The 19710-nt window shown below is 36.2% G+C and overlaps 2 protein-coding genes across 3 annotated transcripts in view; one reads left to right on the forward strand and one right to left on the reverse strand.

Moving 5' to 3' along the window:
- Nucleotides 1-19710, forward strand: part of LOC140138970 (laminin subunit beta-2-like) — a 555517-nt gene that overhangs the window by 494548 nt on the left and 41259 nt on the right. The gene's annotated exons all lie outside the window — the stretch shown is intronic.
- On the reverse strand, nucleotides 5525-17737 carry LOC140139852 (uncharacterized). Of its 2 annotated transcripts, XM_072161605.1 has the most exons (3): nucleotides 17637-17737; nucleotides 6516-9383; nucleotides 5525-6117 (listed from the first exon to the last, which is right to left on the reverse strand). In XM_072161605.1, the coding sequence occupies exon 2, from the start codon at nucleotides 9378-9380 to the stop codon at nucleotides 6543-6545; it is 2838 nt and encodes a 945-aa protein (XP_072017706.1). In that variant the 5' UTR covers nucleotides 9381-9383; nucleotides 17637-17737; the 3' UTR covers nucleotides 5525-6117; nucleotides 6516-6542. The 2 variants fall into 2 exon arrangements, with proteins under 2 accessions (XP_072017706.1, XP_072017705.1); XM_072161604.1 differs by lacking the exon at nucleotides 5525-6117 and having other exon boundaries at nucleotides 6252-9383.

Raw genomic sequence — 19710 nt, forward strand, 5'->3', positions numbered from 1 at the left:
CTCATGATAGTGTCGGATTCGCGATCAAGGGGTGAGCGGCGAATTCGATTCGCGGCGAGTACAAGCCGCGAGTGGTTCCCAGTTAGTTTCTCTCCCTATGGATAATATAGGTACACGGTCTGTAACACAGACTATACATTAATCAGATAACACATCACATTGTCGCGGCATTCCAGAATGGAGGACTAAATTAAATCATAATTATAACTACCCTAACAATTACTTTTTAGAAAAAGATCATGACCAGAGAAGAATTAAGTTTGTTTAGGCACAAAAAAAAAAAGGTTTGTCTCAAAGCTCACGAGAAATTTAAAAACAAATGCGAAATGCGATTTTTTTTTAATTTTTTTATTCCCGACTTTTTTTCATGGTATTTTGAGAAAAAAGTCTGATTTTTGCCGATTTTTTCTGGAAAAAACTATAAAAAAAAAAAAAAAAATTTTTTTTTTTTAAATAAAAAAATTTCCGCATTTATTTTTTGTCAAATCGTGGCATTTTACAAACGCGCGCGCAAGCTTTGAGATGAATTGAATTTCGTTCTGGTGCACCAGAACGAAATTACAACGCATTGTCTATGGAGCAGTGTAATACACATAATCATGCATAACTCGCAAACGCAAAATCGGAATCAACTGAAATTTTGGGAATAGTCTTTTTTCGTGGATATGTACTGAAACATGTCATAAAAAGAGGATACTAGGATCACAAAATCCTCCTTTAAGGGATAGAATGCGTTTGGACAGTATTTATTGTGGGACATTAGAGCACATCAGACATCAAAATGCATGCATTCTGATATCAAATAATTTTGATTTTTTGAAATTTGCAATGTAATACACATTTTATGGAAAATGATTAAAATTGATATTTTTGATATTTAACAGTACTCGAAGTAAACTTTATAAATTTGATGATTTATACTTAAAGTGTATGTAGGTGGGATAAAAAGCGGACGATCAATTGAAAATTTGGACCTTTTGTATTGAGATAAGGATTTTTTTCCCCAAAACTCCAAAATAAATTAGGTCTTTTTGGGAAAAATATCCATTATCTTCAATATGAAAGGTCAAAATTTTTAATTGATCGTCGGCTTTTCCTCCCAGCTACATACACTTTAAGAATATGTCATTAGATTTATAAAATTTATTTTCGAGGACGGTTATTTTTATCAAAAATGTGAAAAATATCAATTTTAATAATTTGTCATAAAATTTGTATTACCGGTATATGTTGTGAATTTCAGAAAATGAAAATAATTTGTTGTCAGAAAGACGTTCTTCGTATTCAGAATGCAATTCGATATGTCTGATGTGCTCTCATGTTCCACAAAAAATACTGTTGAAAATAATGCTCATTCCAGATCCCTTAAAAAGTTTTTAGAAAAAAAAACCCTTTTTCTGGAAATTCCAAAATTAGGGTTGATATTCTTTCATTCATAGTAAAACCAAAAAATAAAAACACTTTTTTCTACACTTTTCAGATTTTTAATAGGGTCGGTCGGTCGGATAAGGACTTTTTTGCCTAATTATGTCTTAACTTTACCATGTTGATATCTGTTCCCTATCACATATCTCATCGTCAGTTAAAGTTGCCCAATGGCTACTCTCTGGCACCAGAGTGGCAGGGGTGTTAACAAGTTGAAGTTCAGTTTCCAATATTAACCTTTGACCAGGGCTGTCAACTCTCACGCATTGGCTGTGAGTCTCACGCATTGGGTCACTTTCTCACGCCAAGGTAGTAAAATCTCACGCCCAGGTAATAAATCTCATGCAAAAAGCTCAAAAATGAGTAAAATCGCACGCATCGTCATGAATAATTTGTTGTACCCCCCACTTTTCACAGTCTCGAGCGCCGTGGCTCAAATAATCATCGGTCGAAATGAACATTGGAGTCGGCAAATCACGGTACACTTCTGTCTCGCGCCAAGCTATTCCAAAAAGTTGACATGCAGCCCTGCCTTTGACTTTGCTCAATTAACTCATTGCTTGTATGATGTAGTGTGTGCTCTTGTAATTCACCACTTTTTATAAATCCTTTGTTGCATATCTATGAGGTATCTCCTTGAGATGCGCATTTTCAAGTTTTTGCAAGTGTACTGAATGTTCAAAATCTTTGCAGCGATACTGGCATCTGTATAAGTCTTTTACATCAATTCCAATATGTGACCATCCTCCACAACTGAGCCCGGATGTCTCCAGTGCCACTATTGAGATATGCTCCATCGAACTTAACAATAAACAACAGGAAACAAAGGATTTATTGACTGTTTTATTGATTTTTCACTACTTAAATGTCAAGTACTATAGACATTTTAAGGCTAATTTTAAGCAGAATATTTTGGTTGAATATCTCAAAAATGATGATTGGCGCCCGGGATTGGCGACTTCAGGGCTCAGTTGTGCTGAGGGGTCACATATGGTTTCTAGGGTCTATGCTTTGTTCATGGCTTGTCAAGTTTCCTGCTTGTTTTTTCAAATTTTCCAAGTTTCCAATGCTTTTGTTACATTGGTTCGATTTCCGTTGGTCTTGGTGAGCTGAACCCCTCTGCAGTATGAATAAGCATATGCAATTTCAATTGCTCCGAACTTGAAAAGTCCTTGTTGCATTTTTTGCATCGATGACTCGATATGTAAATGTAATGGTGTGTCTGTTCATGGATCCTCAAGTCGCAAGCCCGTATGAAGCCCTTCGCACAGATTTGACATACATGAGGCTTGACATCACTGTGATGTGACTGTTTAATTTCATGTCTCTTTAAGTAAGAAGCCTGTGTGAAGCCCCTGTTACAGATTTGACATATGAAAGGCTTCAGAGTTTCACTGTGTGCCTTTTCATGTCTCTTCAAGTTGGAAGCTTGTGTGAAGCCCTTGTTACAGATTTGACATACGTGAGGCTTCCTTGTGACTTGAGAACATTTATGACTTTTCAGAATGGAAGCCTGTGTGAAGCATTTGTTGCAATATTGACATATGTACTTCTCTTTGGTGTGCGTCCACTGATGTTCTGTCAAATTCAGTGTAGTGGAGAAGTTTTCAGAACAATGTTTACATTGGTAAGATTTCTGTTTGTCTTTACTAGTAGTTACTTGTGAGCTGAATTCCTCTGCAGTATGAATAAGCATATGCATTTGTAATTGGTCAAAACTTGTAAAGTCCTTATTGCATTTTTTGCATAAATGAGTCTCCTTACTGTGGGTATAACATTCATGTCTCTTCAAGTCAAAAGTCTGTGAGAAGCCCTTGTTACAGATTTGACATACGTGAGGCTTCCTTGTGATTTGAGTTTCTTCATTGACATCACTGTGTGTCAGTTCATGTTTCTTCAAGGTGCAAGCCTGTGTGAAGCCCATGTTACAGATTTGACATACGTGAGGCTTCCATGTGATTTTAATTTCCCCATTATTGCCATCACTGTGTGTCAGTTCATGTTTCTTTAAGGTGAAAATCTGTGTGAAGCCTATGTTACAGATTTGACATACGTGAGGCTTCCATGTGATTTTAATTTCCCCATTATTGCCATCACTGTGTGTCAGTTCATGTTTCTTTAAGGTGAAAATCCGTGTGAAGCCCATTTTACAGATTTGACATATGTGAGGCTTCCTTATGATTTGTGTTTTTTCATTGACATCACTGTGTGTCAGTTTGTGTTTCTTTAAGGTGAAAATCTGTGTGAAGCCCATTTTACAGATTTGACATATGTGAGGCTTCCTTATGATTTGTGTTTCTTCATTGACATCGCTGTGTGTCAGTTCATGTTTCTTCAAGGTGCAAGCCTGTGTGAAGCCCATGTTACAGATTTGACATACGTGAGGCTTCCTTCCCGGGGGGGCCACTATAGTGTCAAGAGGGGGTATCAGGCGCGTCCGAGGACTCTCAAAAAGCACCCTAAACAAGTATTTCCGAGACTGAAATTTCCCACCTAAACAAGTATAAGTTGCACGATTTGCTACCCTAAACAAGTAGTTGTCTTTTCCCCAACCCTAAACAAGTAATTGATGCAATTACTACCCCTAAACAAGTAAACACACAGAACCCAGGCGGCGAGTGGCATGATATGGCTAGCAATTTGTGGCAAGCCGTCTGAATTTTGAGCCATACAAGTTTACGTGGTGCTAAAGCTTACCTCAAAGTTCATGCAGTATGTCCAATATTTTCAAGATTTTTGGGCCAATAATTTCCCTTTTTTGGATCACAGGTCCAACCCTTTTTATTGAAATATTGTAGAATTTATTCTTTGGGATTGGGATGTACCCATTTCTCCACATATCCAAGAGAATTTTGAACTGCAAGCCCAACGCGAATTACGACCATGGCGATTGGAAACCACATATTGAAGCTGGAAGAAGACGGCAAACATGGTTTATTTCCTAATTTCGTCTAGATTTAAAACATCCTAGAGCATTAATTATCATACTGGATTTAGTGGTAAACCCAACCAAAATCCTGAAACTCATTGATTTATATTTTAAGAAAGCCAAAATAGTTCCAAATTATTCAATCGTTCTGTTTGTAAATACCCCGGTAAAATTTCACACAATCATGTCAAAAGTTCATTGACACAGCTTGTTTACAAAGCTAGAAGTTCGTGGTTGCTTTGTTGCTCCTTTAGACCATGTTCCGATCAACCAAATTTTCTGGGCTGGAAGCCACCAAGACTATGAATATTAATGAGTTTAAAGAGGTTCGCCAATCAGAAATCCTCTTATATTTTTCCTCATAATTTATTGACTCCACAGTTAAGAAAAAGCATGCTGATTGGTTGTATATTCTGAACAAGTTGTGACCTCGTCCGGGGACCTTGTGTTTAGTATGCTAGCTGGGCCAGTATCCCGGGGCACATCAAAAAATTTGGTGGGTATGCTCCCCGCAATTTTGAGGTGGTGGGTCTTTGGGAGCTGACGCGCACGGCAAAAAGGGGTCTTCGGAGCTGCGAACCGGGCTGTGAACAAGTAAAATGGGGTCTTTTGGAGCTGCGAAAAGTCAAAATTAAGGGTCTTTCTTGGCTTTTTGGTTAAAATTCGCCTGAAAAAACAAGAAATATGAGGAATGAGCAATTTTGGGGTCTTTTAGAGCTGAAATTATCAAAATCAAGGGTCTTCGGAGCTTTATTTTGGTCAAATATAGGGGTCTTTCGAGCTGCGAAACCCAAAAGGGGGATCTTTCGGGGAGCATACCCGTATGGTCATTTGTGTTGAGTGCCCCCTCGGGGCCAGTATAGGGATCTATCGTCTCTGACAGCTATAAAAAGATGGTTTTTAACTGCTTTTGGGGTGTAGGAAGAAGACACTTTCCTTTCACTTTTCATGAATGAAGGAGAAAGCACAAAATCCCAAACTTGGCAAAACTACCCTAAGTACTTAAGAGCTCCAAAAACATAACCTTTTACACCAATTTTACATGAATTTGATACCCTATTCACGTTACGCACGTAACGTACCTAATCTGAAAAAAATACCCTTTTTACGTGAATTTACGGACGCGCCTGATACCCCCCTTCACCATTACAGTGGCCCCCCCGGGGCTTCCTTGTGACTTGAGAACATTTATGACTCTTCAGAAGGGAAGCCTGTGTGAAGCCTTTGTGACAATACTGACATGTGTAAGGTTTCTCTTTGGTGGGAGTCCACTGATGTTCTGTCAAACTCTGTGTTGAGGAGAAGACTTCAAAACAATGTTGACATTTGAAAGCCTTCCTAGAAATGAAGTGGATCTGTGTGTGTCGTTTCAATTGGCTAGCCACTGCGAAGCGTTTACGACAATACCAACATATGTAAGGTTTATCTTTCTCTTTGCTGTGGTTCAGTACATGTTGCTTTAGAAGACTAGCTTGCGTGAAGCCATCATTACTAAACCGTTTGTGTGTCCTTTGATGATCTTTCAACTGACGACACTTGTAGGCTGCCTTTTTAGTGCGAGTCCTTACATGTTGCTGCAAATGACTAGGCCATGACAAGTCTTTACTAAAGTACTGACATCTGTTTCGCTTTACATTGGTATAAATCCACTTCTTATGGCGGCGTAAATGAAGCAAATATCGGCAGGTGTTATGGAAAGTTCTCTTGCAATAGTGACAGATGTGAGGCTTCAGGTAGTACACTGGGCTTCTGGAAGTCATGTTCTGAAAAAAGCGGAAAAGGTATTGCATGAAATTGAAATAATCTGGAAGACCAACACATTCTCACAACAGCAGTGATTCTTGAAACTCAATCTCATCTGGTTTTGTCGTTACTTTCAGCCACTCAAAAAGATTACAAGTAATTATATTTAGTGTACATGTTTTTCAATAAAACATAACAACAGTTGATGAAAGTGTGATTATTGATACATGTATGTACTATGTGACCTTTTTACAGTGCAATAACCTTTTTACAGTGCAATAATTTTATAGTGCAATATATATATATAACTTAAGTGAACAAGTGTTTTGGGATTCTGGGACTCAACAAGGACTATTACCGTACTGACGCGAGTATAGTCCCACCCCATTTTTGGGTAAAAATTTTGTCTTAACTTTACCATGTTGATATTGATATCTGTTCCCTATCACATCTCATCGTCAGTTGAAGTTGCCCAATGGCTACTCTCAGGCAACAGAGTGGCAGGAGTGTTAAGAAGTTGAAGTTCAGTTTCCAATATTAACCTTTGACTTTGCTCAATTAACTCATTGCTAGTATGATGTAGTGTGTGCTCTTGTAATTCACCACTATTCTTAAATCCTTTGTTGCATATTCTGCATCTCTGAGGCATCTCCTTGAGATGCTCATTTTCATGTTTTTGCAAGTTTACTGCATGTTCAAAATCTTTGCAGCAATACTGGCATCTGTAAGAGTCTTTTACACTAATTACAATGTGAGTTTTTTCGTGTGTTGTCTTGTTTCCTTGCTTCCAAGTCTCCTTGAAATGTTCATTTTCATGTTTTTCCCAGCAATTTCTTTCATGTTTTGTCAAGTGTCCTGTATGCCTGAAGCCTTTTCTGCAATATCGGCAACTGAAAGAGTTTTTAAGAGCCTCGGCTGGAAAGTGATTTTGTTCATGTCTTTTCAAACTCTCCAAGTTTCTGAGGGTTCTGTTACAAATTTTACATTGGAATGGTAAGCTATTTGAGTTTTGAACGGTCTTTTGAACAGGAATGTGATTTTGTTCATGCTCTGTCAATTGCTCCAAGTTTTTGAGGGTTTTGTTACAAATTTTACATTGGTACGATTTCTGTTGATCTTTACTAGTTACTTGTGAGCTGAACTCCTCTGCAGTATGAATAAGCATATGCAATTTCAGTTGGTCCGAACTTGAAAAGTCCTTGTTGCATTTTTTGCATTGAGTTTCCAATATGCCAGAGCTGTGGCTGTATGTCAGTTCATGGACCTTCAAGTTGTAAGCCCGTATGAAGCCCCTATTACAGATTTGACATATGTGAGGCTTCAGAGTTTTCCCATTGACATCACTGTGATGTGCCTTTTCAATTTCATGTCTCTTCAAGTTGGAAGCCTGTGTGAAGCCCAGTTTACAGATTTGACATCTGAAAGGCTTCTTTGTGATTTGAATTTTTTCATTGACATCATGTATACTGTGTGTCAGTTCATGTTTCTTCAAGGAGTAAACCCTTGTGAAGCCCATGTTACAGATTTGACATATGTGAGGCTTCCTTGTGATTAGAGAACATTTATGACTTTTCAGAAGGGAAGCCTGTGTGAAGTCTTTGTGACAATACTGACATGTGTAAGGTTTCTCTTTGGTGTGAGTCCTCTGATGTTCTATCAAATTTTGTGTTGTGGAGAAATCTTCACAACAATAGTGACATTGGTAAGATTTCTGTTTGTCTTTACTACATGTAGTAGTACCTTGTGACCTGAATTCCTCAGCATTATGAATAAGCAGCATATGCATTTGTAATTGGTCATAACTTGTAAAGTCCTTGTTACATTTTTTGCATTGGTGAATAAGATGAGTCTTTCCATTTATACCATCACTGTGTTCAAGTTCATGTCTATTCATGAGGTAAAACCATGTGAAGCCCTTGTTACAGATCTGACATACATGAGGCTTCCGAGTACTGTGTTTCTTTTTATGTCTCTTCAAGAGGTTAGCCTGTGTGAAGCCCTTGTTACAGATTTTACATACATGAGGCTTCCGAGTGTGTGTCTGTTTATGTCTCTTCAAGCGGTAAGCCCATTTGAAGCCCTTGTTACAGATTTGACATATGTGAGGCTTCCTTGTGGTTTGAGAACATTTATGACTTTTCAGAAGGGAAGCCTGTGTGAAGCATTCTTTGCAATATTGACAAGTGTAATTCTCTTTGGCGTGTGTCCCTTCATGTTCTTTCAAACTCAGTGTAGTGGAGAAGTTTTCAGAACAATGTTTACATTGGTAAGATTTCTGTTTGTCTTTACTAGTAGTTACTTGTGAGCTGAACTCCTCTGCAGTATGAATAAGCATATGCATTTGTAATTGGTCCAAACTTGTAAAGTCCTTGTTGCATTTTTTGCATAAATGAGTCTCCTTACTGTGGGTATAACATTCATGTCTCTTCAAGTCAAAAGTCTGTGAGAAGCCCTTGTTACAGATTTGACATATGTGAGGCTTCATTGTGATTTGAGTTTCTTCATTGACATCACTGTGTGTCAGTTCATGTTTCTTCAAGGTGCAAGCCCGTGTGAAGCCCATTTTACAGATTTGACATACATGAGGCTTCCTTGTAATTTGAGTGTCTTCACTGACATCACTGTGTGTCAGTTCATGTTTCTTCAAGGTGTAAGCCCGTGTGAAGCCCATGTTACAGATTTGACATATATGAGGCTTCCTTGTGACATGAGAACATTTATGACTTTTCAGAAGGGAAGCCTGTGTGAAGCCTTTGTGACAATACTGACATGTGTAAGGTTTCTCTTTGGTGTGAGTCCACTGATGTTCTGTCAAACTCTGTGTTGAGGAGAAGACTTCAAAACAATGTTGACATTTAAAAGCCTTCCTATTACTAATGAAGTGGATCTGTGTGTGTCGTTTCAATTGGGTAGCCACTGCGAAGCGTTTACGACAATACCAACATATGTAAGGTTTATCTTTCTCTTTGCTGTGGTTCAGTACATGTTGCTTTGGAAGACTAGCTTGTGTGAAGCCATCATTACTAAACTGTTTGTGGCTCCTTTGATGATCATTCAACTGGCGGCACTTGTAGGCTGCCTTTTTGGTGCTTACATGTTGCAAATGACTAGGCCATGACAAGTCTTTACTAAAGTACTGACATTTGTTTGGCTTTACATTGGTATAAATCCACTTCTTATGGCGGCGTAAATGAAGCAAATATCGGCAGGTGTTATGGAATGTTCTCTTGCAATATTGACAGATGTGAGGCTTCAAGTAGTACACTGGGCTTCTGGAAGTCATGTTCTGAAAAAAGTGGAAAAGGTATTGTGTGAACTGTGAAATTGAAATAATCTGGAAGATCAACATATGACTTCACTGATATTTTGTATAATTCTCACAATATAGTAATTACTCAATCTCATCTGGTTTTGTCATTACATTTAGCGACTCAAATGTTTATGGTATTATCAAAAGTAATTACATGTATGATTGAGGCAACAACACCCTTATGAAAAAACAACGACCAAATCATGATCGTAACGATCAAATTCTTGATCGTTACGATCAAAAAATGGTCGCGGCGACCAAAATTTTGACCGTCAATGATCATACGACCATAATAGGACTGATAGAGAATGGTCGTAGAAATGATCGTAACAAAAATGTTGGTCATATTTTTGGTTGTAATCCAAATATTGGTCGTAAATTTGATCGTTTTTTTGAATCCAAATATATTTGATCGTAATTATTGCTTTGATTGTGAATACAGTTGATCGTATTTTTGGTTGTAATCAAAATTTTGGTCGTTTTTTTGATCGCTTTTTCAACCAACTATATTTGGTCGTATATTATGATCACAATTTTGATGGTTGTAATTTTACGATCATTCAAGATGGTCGCAATCATGATACTTATATGATCTGAGAATTATACTATCAAAAATTCAAATTCATCATTTGAAAATTACAATCACAAAATTTTCATAAGATTTTAGGAACACCTCATCATCAAAATCATGAAAATGACCAGATATTATATTCCTCATTTTTTTGCCATTTTATTTCATAATCAATTTATTTCCACAGTAAAAATTGCTTTTACAATAAAATTGACTTCATGAAATATACCACGCATACAATGTAGAACATAATTCCTGAAATGTTTGTTGATGCCACTTTGGCCACATGTTCTGTATGAATTCGCCATGCACCCTTAGCGTTACATCGTTATATGTTATTACGACAGGTGCACATGTTTTATAGTCTCTACATTTACATTACAATTGTGTTAAAAGTTTATGGTGATAAAATGAATTGCAAAATAAACTTTGAATTTAAAACATGCAGATATCATGCAACTACTTCAAGTTAATTGAGCTATTAAGCTGAGATATTCATGTATAGCAGTAAAACATAGTACTAGCAGAATATAAGGTACTGCATGTTGTAATATCAATATGTTATGACTAAGTATGATGATGAGTATATACCATACATACCAGCCCGGGATAACAGCAGATTGTCTTTTAAACCAACTATAGTTTGATATTCAAACTTAATATAGCCTTCAGCTTCATGCAGCTACTTACAATTAAGAAATAAATGTCCTCAAATAATCATTGCATATTATCTTATACAGCACAGCATTTCAGCACTCACTTGTTGATGTTGCATTCTGTTTTATCAGCATTAGCTTAGTGACAGCTAGTAGCCCATGACCTTTTGTGGTTCATTTCCATTTTAATTATTAATTTTTGACTCATTTTTCAAAAATATTTTACAAAATAAAAGTGATTAATAATTTTATTATCATATATGCATAAATATTTGTTACAAAAAAAACCAAAAATACAACCAAATAATATTTTGAAATAAAAATTTTCTCAAGGGTCAAAGCCCGTAGCCCCCATACAGCCAATCACAATTCACATGGCCAAAGGTCATATTATATTCAAAAAATTGGATGCATGCAGTCATGGCAGTTGCAGAGATCACAAATAATATGATATATCTTTTGATTTAAAAAAAAGTTCATGAGAAAGAATGTGAGAAATATGATCTCTGCCTACATGTATAACTAGGACCATCCAGCCAGCGCAGGTAGTATAGTGAAATGAGATGGACATGAATGATGAAATGAGTGTAGCATGTTACATGTACATGTTGTAGGTAAGCTTATTAAAGGGCATATGTATTTTTATGGAATTGAATGGTCGATCATGATCAGATGATGGTTGGCAATCCTTTCTTTGCATGCACCTGGCCTGGATCAGGAAATTATTCTCTTCCATTGTCTTCTGCAACTATACTCACACATCATGATTCGAGAATCGAGAACTTTTTACTTTAATAATAATGTTGAGTTATAAATCAGTTATATTACATGTAACTCATGCAGTTTAGTTATATTAATTTTTACAGGCTTATACTACATGACTTTGTTTTAAAGATTAATTTAGGCCCCTAAGTGAATATCTTGTCCAGCATTTATATACCATTCATAACTGTTGATGCTTTTCTTGGACTTATGAAAATAATTCAGGGTTAAATGGTGCATGCATGGTTTGTACGTACTAGTGAGTCATTTTCGGTCACAGCAGTGGGAAATTTTACGATCATTAAAATATTGATCGCGATAGAAGCAATCAAATGCAGCGATCAGAAATAGCAATCGTAATAATGCGACCGTTTTAATGGTCGCATTACACAAAATTACGATCATTATTTGCGATAAAAAAAACAATCAAAAGTTGGTTGCATATATGGTGGCAGATTCGCGATCAAAATTACGACCATTAATAACGGTCAAAATAATGATCGCTGGGGTACCAAATGTGATCAAAATTACGATGATAAATACAATCAAATTTTGGTCGTAATTATGGTCGCAATTTTGGTCGTAATTATGGTCGCAAATTTGGTCGCAAATTTGGTCGTAATTATGATCGCATCAACATGGTCGTTCTTTTCATAGGGGCAGTTGGTGAAAATGTGAATATTGATGATGTACTATGTGAGTATACATGTGACCTTTTTGCATATCAGACTGGAACCCGTTGCTACATAGGATAGCTATGTTTTTGTTTATTATTTTACATGTATCATGTCATTTGGATGTTGTTTTTGCGTGTTTTAGAGAACAGTTCTCAACTTAAGTGAAATTGAATCAAGAAAAACTCTAATTCCAAGTTACAAATCCACAATATTCAGAGGACCCCATTCTTGACTTGCATATTACAAGATGTTCAGGAAGGGCATTAAATATGTTGGAAGAAAAGGGGAGAAACTTTAACACTTTACATGTACATACAAATTCACATAAGACAGCATTCAAGCTTTGACTTACATTTTGTGGACAGAATGGTGAAAACATAAAGTGAAAGATATCCTACTTAAAGGAACATTTTCTAGGGTGAAATTTTGTGTAGAAACTGAATCTGACATAAAAATGCATAATTATCAACTTGAAAATTTTCCCCATAGCACTGTACAGGCATATTTCTGCCCGAAATCCTCAAATAACATGAAAATTTGCTCTAAAAAAAATAAGTCCTTCAAATTGGGGATACTTAGGGCTAAATAAACATAAACTTGCTCTAGAGGGAGGTATTGGCAAGAGCAAGTTTGTGTTTGTTTAGCCTTAAACCTCCCAGTTTTGAAGGACTTATTTTTTTTAGGGAATCCATTAATTTTTTCACGCCCTCAAAATTCTTAGGGGTGGGGGTAGCATATTGCAAGTTATTTTCTTTTCTGTAAATGAAGCTTACTTATTTATTATATTACCATTTAGCTATTGAAATACTGAGCAAAAAGACACTTAAAGCATCCCTATAGCTCATACGAATGAGGAGATATGGCCTTTTCAAATAGAAAATGAGGCGAATATCGTACTTTTTTCCAAATCAATTGTCACCCGAACACTCAAGTTTCTACTGCTGCTACGGAAATAAAGAAAGATGTTGATCCCATTCAATGCTTTTAATATCACAATTGTACCCTTGTTACACAATTAGTATAGAAAATTAGGCTCTATTTAATAGTGTTCATGTTCATACACTCACAGGAAATTCTGCAAGTCAATTTTTTGTCACCCCAAAACGGCTATTTTCGGTCAAAATCGGACATAAAATTGAATTTTTCTTGAAATCTATAAAAGATAGGGAGTTTTAAGTGCCAAAATCTGAAACTACATGATATTTTACCCTTGGAAACATATAAACAATCAAGAATTTTTATTGTTTTCACCCCTAAATAATTTTTTCACACTTTTGTCCGCCAAACGTAAGTCAAAGCTTGAACACTGTCATAAACTGTATTATTTCAGCTGACCTTTCATAAAGTGTGTTAATTCTTCAAATGATATTTGTCAATGCACAAAAAACATTACACATGTATTAAAAACTTCGGTCGAAGTTTTGCCACAAGTTTAAAAAATAACGGTTAGTTCATGAAAAAGAAGAAGTGAAATTTAGCAAAACGCGACGAGGTTTATTTGCCCGTAAGAGAGCTCTATTGTTCCGCTATTGTATCCGCTATTGTATCCACTATTGTATTCTATTCATAAAAGCTACTGCAAGAATCGCGGCAATCCCTGATCTTGCAGGTGTCTACCCTTGGCGTTTCGCATTTATTAACATTCAAAATGATCCCATACTCTTACATTTATAGTCTTATTAGTGCTTTTTATATAATATTCAGAAATTGCAATTCTGAAAACTACTAAATTTTCAAGTGAAAATATATATTCCATCGAAAATATATCATACTTAATTGTATAGATAGAAATCTATTATACCCAACCCAGAAGTGCCCATTGCACCCAAATATCCCCGCAAATATCTCATACACGATTTTATTCATTCATTTTGGGCTTTATTAACTCAGAAGTCGTCCAAAATGGCAACATCATCAGCATGATCAAACCCTCTATGACTTGTTCACAAGTTGATGCTTTACAAATTACCCTCACTTGACCAAACACGCATAATACATGATCGAAACACCCAGCAGAGTTTTACATAAGATTATAAGACGGCGCGTATGTGGCTTGTCTTAACGATTCAAAAGAGGCCACCATCTAACCCACTGACACTAGCTAATTAGCATGGTAGAAATCTATAGTGCGGACACTCTTCAGTCGCAAACCAACAAAATTCGTGCTATTTTGGCGTTCTTGCAAAAGAAATCTCGTGAATCGAGTGCCCTCTCAACAATATCCCTAGATGTTTGCCAATAATGACACACTCTAGAAACGCCAATATAAATCACCCAACAGCTTCATTTTAAGAATTATTTCAGTATCCAAATCAATAGGAACAGAAAGAGTATGCATGGTCTACACATTCCAGGAAAATGTTTCATTTGTTTGTTCCAGCATTCTATATTTCCCTAAAATTATCACATTTTTGTCACCAAAATACTATGAAAATGATTCAACAAGCTACGCAGAAATTATGTGCGATAAATCATACAGATTTTACCAAATTTTACATAACTTTAGTAAATATTGGAAGATCTTGAAGATTTTTAGCCATTCTGAAGGGCAACATGAGTATATATATTAAGAAATCAAACATCGCGCCCTCCTCGCAACCTCCATTTAATCGAAGGTTGTCAAAAATGATCCGATAATATGACCTCAAAAAAAGAATTAATATCTACCAAAAAACGTTTCAAAACGTAAAAAGGGGCCAAAGTTTAAAAAATCTTTCCTGTGTGGCTTTTCACCCTTTTTTAAACTTGGTCCCATTCAGTAAAGTAGTAATAACATGAAGAACAAGTCCTAATTTCTACATGCAACAATTACATGTAGGTTTAAGACTGTTCGAAAGCATAGGCTATAATGTATTATCAAAAACATTTGAAGGTTTATGTTTTATTATATTGTGTGTTCATAAGAGTAGTAGAGTATTATATATACTTAGCAAATTGACTGTCTGTCAACCTACATCTGTACATGAGGCGCAGAATCACACAAGCCGATGAAGAATTTAACAAAGTGAGTATTTGCTACTTTTGCTTAAATCAAAATACATTATAACGTCTTTACGGAAAAACGTCAATCACGCACGAACATTAATTCATTTACTCTACAAAATGAACACTGACAACTAAGAAAACAAACAAGTAGCCTAAGTGATCACATGGTTTGCCGAATGTAGCCGAATGAAGCCGAATGAACGGTATCGGTGTCGGAACAAGGATTGTTACTTGTAAACAAATCGTTTCGCCGACACGTTTCAAGAAATTAAATTTACGATCTTTTGATAATTAGTTAGGGATCGTTTTATTTTAACCTCTGGCATGAGAGATTGAGAATGTGGGTTAAAGATAAGCCACTCTGTGTCCTCACTATGTTCGGGTCTGTGAGGGTGCTCGACCAGGCATAGGTTCGCTATACCTAAAGGGATCCGATCATCCGCTAACTTAAGGTTCAATACCACTAATTCAGAAAAAGGTTCGCTAGTTCTAAGGTTCGTTATCTATCTCTAATTGAAATTTTAAGGTTCGCTATTTTAAATTTAAATTAGATAGGTATAGCGGTAGCGAGCCTTTTCTAATATTAGAGTTACCGTATTTAAAATTAGAGATAGCGGGTCTGATTTCAAGTTAGTGATATCGAACCTTATAGAGATAACGATCTTAAATATAGCGAACCTCAGAGATAGCAGGCCTTATTTCAAATTAGAGATAACGAACCAGGGATACCAGGTTTGTTAAAATTAGAAATCGTGGGCCTTATTTAAAATTAGTGATAGCGAACCTTATTTAGCCAATTACCTTCAATAAATTAGTGATAGCGAACCTTAATATTTCAAATTCATGATATCGAACCTTAGAAATACTGAACCTTTTCAAATTACTGTTTTTAAACCTTGGTATAGTGGACCTTTTTGTAATTAGTGATAGCGAACCTTAGAGATAGGGAACCTTGAGATAGTGGTCCTTAGAGATAGCGAACCGGCGCCCTCCTAGTTTCCCCTAACACTACGAGAACTTCATCCCCATAGTAAAAGGTTGTGTAATAAAACAAATACTATACATGGTTTATATTGGGACAGTTTATAGGGCTCACTTAGGCATTTTCCCTCTGGCTTCGCTTCGGGCCTATCACCCCTCACCCTCTGCCCCGGGTTCGTGGTGATAGGTCCGTAGTAGGCGTAGCTGTGAGTACCTCGGCTCGGTAAAATACATGTTGTTTGCCCTATTTCCATCCCCTCATGATGATGTAGTATTAATTGTATACTACAGTTCAACTGACTACTATGTCAGCTACTAGTTCCTGTACTTATAGTAGGGATGACCACTGTTAATACAGTTTCCACTAGAACGATTTTTCATTTACTGTGTGCGTGCACTCACACACGTATTGTCTATGGAGAAAGTGATCGATACAAGAAATCCCAGGCCTGTTAAATGGCGCACATACTTGTTTTGATCCAAATGTGGGCCTATATCAGGGTGTTTCAAGAAATTCCTGATTCCACCAGAAAACATTAACCAAACTTTTTCCTGTTTGGTCAGTAAATAGAGATGACCTTCCTTCATGAAGAGATCAACTTTTTTAATGAAAAATTTAATGAGATGAGAACTACAACAGGTTGAAGTGACACCATTCTAGACTCGCTGAGTCTCATGGACGCCGTTCCTATGTCCATCAGACTCGTATTTCCCATTTTGGATGTCAATGGGAAATACACACTTAACGCTTTGCGCCGTTAAAAACTTGAAAAAAAATCTTTAAAATTTTATCAATGTATATAAAAGTGGTACCAACCGTATTGTGCTTGCTAATTTAAGACTCGGTTGAAACAAAATTAAGGATCGAAAGCATTTTAGTGTCCAAAAAGGCAAAATTATCGTCAAAGTTCTGCGAAATCGGCACCCTTGCGAAGGGTTCAGAATTGAATCGAACGAAAATATCCGATCTTTGCGATCAAAAACACAAAATTACAACTTTAAACATACTATTGGCAAAAGACATTATTACCAAACAATACAGAATAGAAAATTTGACATCATTTTCTCAAAATATTGAAAAATTTGCTCACTAGACATCGAAAAAGTAGGCAATCCAATTCCCGTTCAAACGCGTGGGAAACTGAAAGTGCGATAATCGTGACTACACCATTCCGTGCATCAGGTGTTCAAACGCAATTATCTCGAATTTGGAGTGAATCAGACAAGCAAACTTACATACTCATAAAATTTAACTATTTTTGAAGACAAAATGTGCAGGATGTTAAGAAATTTAAGAATGTTTAAGCCTACCATGCCCATCTCAAATCTTTTACTTCCCTGCACTACTCACTACCTAGTCTGTGTTACAGACCGTGTACCTATATCCATAGGGAGAGAAACTACTGGGAACCACACACTCTCGGAAACCATAGTGGGCACATGCACACACAGGAAATCTGAATAACGTGTCATGTTTGGAGGACGTCAATCACAACACATCAAACAATCACAATGACATGTGTATACAATTAGTTCAAATGCTAAAGCGTATTATTTCAAGTTGATCATGTTTTTATATAAATCAATCAAGACTTACTTGTAATCATTCTCTCCAAACTCAAGGAATTAATTGCTAAACTACACCAACAGAAATCAGAATTGTGGTGCTTGTTACGTTGTGTTATCAATTTGTTTTTGTGACTTGTTATAAATGTGGATTAATACCAGTATTACAAATGCAGAAAACTGAGAAAACACAAAAGTGAAAATATTTTTGTTCTTGAAATATAATGAATATATTTGTCATTAATAGTGAAACAAGTTTTGTTTTCCAAAAGGATTCTACTTAAGCAATTAAAAGACAAAAGCAATTGATTTTAGGATTACTCTTTTCTCATTTGTAAACACTTCCATTTGGCTGAAATAAAATTCCTTTAAAAGGTGTGTCATTGTGTAGCCCTGTGCATTGTTAACTGAGTAGCTCTGTGTCAGGTTCTGTGTGTTAATATCCTGCTGTGAGCATGCCCCCTTTATAAAAGTCTATAAATTTCAATTTCAGTAATTTGTTCTTGTTCAATACAAGCCTTAAAGAATAAGAATAAGAATAAGAATAATGTTTAAAAAAAAAGATGGATTAAAGAATAGGGGATCCAAACAGTTATCATGGTTATTTTAATATCATTAGGGCCTATAAATATTAATGTCATGTCATAAAATGACTCTGTGCTAGCTCTATGCATCATATTCTTCCAGATCAATATCCCTACAATATATTGTTAGTTATTGTTAAATATATTGTAAATTTGGTAAATGTTATTGACTATTCCTTAATCCCTACACTGTCCTGGCCAGGGGCATCTTTTAGTATAATTTGTTTCTCTTTCATAACACCATATTGAAAACTTTTCAAGACCACTATGTTGTCACAGGTTGTTATACTATTTTATTTCAACTCTGATTTATTTATTTTTCACCTGACTTACCCGGATGAAAAATCAGTAAGTATATATAGTTTTAATGTTCAAAGCTAACTTTAAATTGGGTGCATCTTCTCTGCTCCCCTAATGTTAAGCCCCACATTTGGAGCTGCTCCAGTTCTTTGAGCCTCAAACTCTGACAATAGTAGTAGCTCTTCAAATTTGAAAAAAAAAACCATTTAGCTCCATTTTGAATTTGGTCTTAATTTCAGTTTATCAAACCCCTATTTTGCCCGAAAATCAGTTAAGAAAAAGTTAAGCCCCCTCCCCGGATTTCCTCCAATTGGATTTTTTTTCCTTCAAAAAGTGAAGGTCAAAATTTGCTTTTCAGAGGTGGGGTTCAGTGGCGTACTGTGGGTCATCATATTGGGGGGCACCAACCATGATTGGGGGCACCGGGTCTGATGGGGGGGGGGGGGCACAAGGAAAATTGTCAAATGTTGCCCAATATAGGTTTGGCAACACTGATTTAGATTAGAAGCGTCTACACAAAGAGCAATTAAAAAAAGGTTTGAAAGTAGTTTTTTGGAGGTGCTGATTCCGAATCTTTACGTACATCTGAAACAATATTGTAACTGCATGAATTTAGAGAAATTTAAATAAACTTGTACTTTTACTGGAATAACTGTGTTATGTGGGTGAGATTGTTTGATCTTGGTTATTGAATGTTTCCATTTTTATTTTGTGGTCTTGGAATGTCCCTGGACCTAGAGAGCTAAGAACGATCCTAGCATTTAACTCTTAGGTCCAGGGACATGACTGCAAACCGGTTTTTTTTGAAAAATTGGGAGTGGGATTTTATTCAAAGGTGGGACTATACCTGTGACCTGCATCAGTACGGTAATTTGCAATTTCACAATATTTTTAGCCCTAATCAAGGTGTTTAACCCCTGGGGGGGTACTCAGTACAAATGACCATACGGGGACGTGCCGCAAATAATTATGGGTAGCATTTTTGGCCTTTTGGTATAATCAATGACCCCTTTTTCAAAGCCTATTTTGGTATATGAATGGGTCCCTTTTTCAAAATTTTCTCAATTTTTTCCGAAAATAGCCCAATTTTTCCTTAATTCAGCCAAAATTTTCAAAATTTTCCCAAAAGTTTGGGAAAATTTGTAAAAACTAAGACAATTTGGGTTAAATTTGGCCGAAAATTTTGACATTTGGTATATCAATGGCCAATGGGTCCAAATT

The sequence above is a fragment of the Amphiura filiformis genome, chromosome 18, assembly GCF_039555335.1.
Source record: "Amphiura filiformis chromosome 18, Afil_fr2py, whole genome shotgun sequence".
Lineage (NCBI taxonomy): Eukaryota > Metazoa > Echinodermata > Ophiuroidea > Amphilepidida > Amphiuridae > Amphiura > Amphiura filiformis.